Below are 3108 nucleotides of genomic sequence, written 5' to 3'. Positions count from 1 at the left end.
CGAGACTGCGACATTCCGCTGCACACCGTCGAGGAGACCTTTCGGTACATTCGCGACAACCACCCCGACATTGACTACATCCTCTGGACGGGCGACATTCCGCCGCATGACATCTGGAGTCAGACGAGAGACAGTCAGCTGGAGCTGATCAATGTCGTTGGCAGTCTACTCGACCAGTACTTTGGCCACATTCCCATCTNCGCATGACATCTGGAGTCAGACGAGAGACAGTCAGCTGGAGCTGATCAATGTCGTTGGCAGTCTACTCGACCAGTACTTTGGCCACATTCCCATCTACCCGGTGGTGGGCAATCATGAGAGCTTGCCGATGAACAGGTAATTAGCTTTTTTTCTTCGAATTCAAATCGCTAATCACACAGTACATTATCACACAGTTTTCCACAGCCAACGGCGGAGATTGAGAACAAGTACACCAAAAGTTGGCTGTACGACAAGCTTTCCGAGTCCTGGCTACGATGGCTTCCACTGGAGACGCAGGCGACCATTGAAAAGTAAGGCTGATCAAAGTTTTTACAAATGTCATTATAATCAATGCTGTTTTGTTGTTATTAGAGGTGCATTCTTTGCTGCTCGCCCAAAGTCAGGCTTGAAAATCATCTCCTTGAACACCAACTTTTGCAACAACCAAAACTGGTGGATTCTCCTCAACTCTACTGACCCTGGTGACCAGCTGCAGTGGCTGATCAAGCAGCTCACTGAATCGGAGGAACTTGGTGAAATGGTAATACAAACTATTTAATCAATTTTATCAGAAACAGCTTACAAATGGTTTCCCCATTCAGGTACAAATCCTCGGTCACGTCCCCCCGGGCAGCAGTGACTGCATTCAAATGTGGAGCCGCAACTACAACAGCATCATCAACCGCTTTGCGCACATAATCAAGGGCCAGTTTTTCGGGCACACGCACAATGACGAGTTTGAAATCTTCTACGAGGACGTCACGCCGAGAACTGACCAGACGTTCTTCTACGATAAGACGTACAAGGCAACCAATGTCGCCTACATTGGCCCCTCCATCACCACCTTTGGCAACGTCAACCCAGGATATCGAATCTACACCGTCGACCCGTACAGCTTTGACCTGCTCGACCATGAGACCTTCTTCCTCAATCTGACTGCCGCCAATGGCCATCGAAACTCGCAGCAGCTGCAATTTGAAAAGTCCTACTCGGCAAAGAAGGCCTACGGTCTGAAGAACCTTTCCGCGGCGGAGTGGCACAAGTTGGTGATGCGAATGCGGACGCCTCGTTCGAGTGAGGACCGCGTCAACGGGGCAGTGCAGACGGCGGAGAGACTCTTTCAGCAGTTCTACCGCTACTTCTACAACCGTAGCGACAATGTGGGCGACAACCGGTGCGACGATGAGTCCTGCAAGTACGAGATTCTCTGCCGTCTGGTGACCGCCCTCTCACAGGACACCTCCATTTGCCGGCACTTTCTCATGTGAACAACTCAACTGAACTGGGAGATAAACAAACACTGTTTTCCGATCACAAGACTCACACTCACACAACCACCCATCTACTCAACCTGTTGCTCGAGTGCCAAAAGCAAATCAATCAAATCAGGTTAGCATAAACCAATCTCTTGCAGTCGACGCCAGCTGCTGTGTTCACCCGGCTGCCTGCTGATTCTTCTTTCCCTCCCTCCCTCTTTTGCTCATTCTTTTTCTTGGTATCAACACTTCTGTCTTTCTCACGCTCAACACTGTCGCCAAATCACTATTTCCACTAAAGCATAAATGTAATCTTAAATGTAATTATCAATTATTGAAATAGCACTAAACAACAAAACAAAGGTATCACGTGGACGGTTTCGATAAGNTCACCCGGCTGCCTGCTGATTCTTCTTTCCCTCCCTCCCTCTTTTGCTCATTCTTTTTCTTGGTATCAACACTTCTGTCTTTCTCACGCTCAACACTGTCGCCAAATCACTATTTCCACTAAAGCATAAATGTAATCTCAAATGTAATTATCAATTATTGAAATAGCACTAAACAACAAAACAAAGGTATCACGTGGACGGTTTCGATAAACAGCGAAATGTGCAGCTCACCGGATGAGCTGAGTGTTTAGCCACCGCACCAGGAAGAGGTGACAGTGAGAGTGCACGTTTGACAGTGCAGTGTTGCTGCCGTCAATTAGGAAGTTGCAAATTAGCCAGAAGTGACACGCATCGATGGCCACCAAAAGCGAGCCCACCAAACCAGAAGTGATTGACACTCACAGGCGGTGAACGAACGCTTTTGAACAGTCGAAAACAGGAGAAACAAAAAAAGTAGTTGTTGTCCTCTGTGTGAATAGTCGATAATCAGTGATCAGTAGTTGGTAAACGCATTGATCTCTACAGAAAAAAGTGTTTTATATAAGACAGTATTAGCCTACTCTTCAGTCACTGAAACCAACGTTTTTTCAAAGTGCCCAATCTCAGCTGCAATGTCTTGTTGACAGTTATTCAAAACAGCACAGCTGACATGTTTTATGGTGAGCAGAGAAACGAATAAAAAAGTACATGCAGTATGCTAAACAGTGTCAGTATATGTCTGTCCTTGCGAATAGATGAGACAGACTGGGAAAGGGAAAACGATAGAGAGAAAGAGAGAGAGAGAGAGACATTGTGAGAGAAGGCGCCAAAATGTGCACGAGACACATGACACTACGTCACTGCAGATGAATAGAGTGAGAGAGAGAAAAGAGAGGTCAGGCAGTGTACGACAGTCGAGGCACCACAACCACCACTATCACCACTACTCTGACCGCCATTCATTTTGCGATACATCGAACCAGAGTGCACTTCCATTGTGGTGCCTTCAGTGACAGTGTTCAGTGATCAGTGACTTTGTTCAGCCATTCAGCCAGCAGAAACAACAGTCAGCCATCAGCCATCAGCGTCAGTCAGTATGTCCGACAACGATGTAAAGGCCCGAATGACCGCCAAGCGGTTGGAGATTCAGCAGGGCAAGTTCTTTGCGGGAATTTCACCCAATGTTGATCCCAACAGTCCGCCCTCGTGGTACGACCCAGTAGTGTTCAAGCACGCTCAGAAACTCTTCAAAACGTACGCAGTCATGTAAGTACTCTTTTTCA

At 47.3% G+C, this 3108-nt stretch overlaps 1 protein-coding gene across 1 annotated transcript; it reads left to right on the top strand.

Annotated features, from left to right (window-relative positions):
- Positions 1-51: 51 nt before the first annotated feature.
- Positions 52-1469, top strand: LOC108354634 (sphingomyelin phosphodiesterase-like; the record flags this gene model as incomplete). Its single annotated transcript, XM_017605809.1, has 5 exons — positions 52-156; positions 221-336; positions 396-512; positions 574-742; positions 804-1469. Coding segments are annotated over 5 exons (1173 nt in total), but the record flags the coding sequence as incomplete, so codon positions are not given.
- Between the last annotated feature and the right edge of the window lie 1639 nt (positions 1470-3108).

The sequence above is a fragment of the Rhagoletis zephyria genome, unplaced genomic scaffold, assembly GCF_001687245.7.
Source record: "Rhagoletis zephyria isolate East Lansing unplaced genomic scaffold, Rhagoletis_zephyria_1.1 Rzeph_scaffold_37743, whole genome shotgun sequence".
NCBI lineage: Eukaryota > Metazoa > Arthropoda > Insecta > Diptera > Tephritidae > Rhagoletis > Rhagoletis zephyria.
This window is presented reverse-complemented; position numbering and strand designations above follow the sequence as displayed.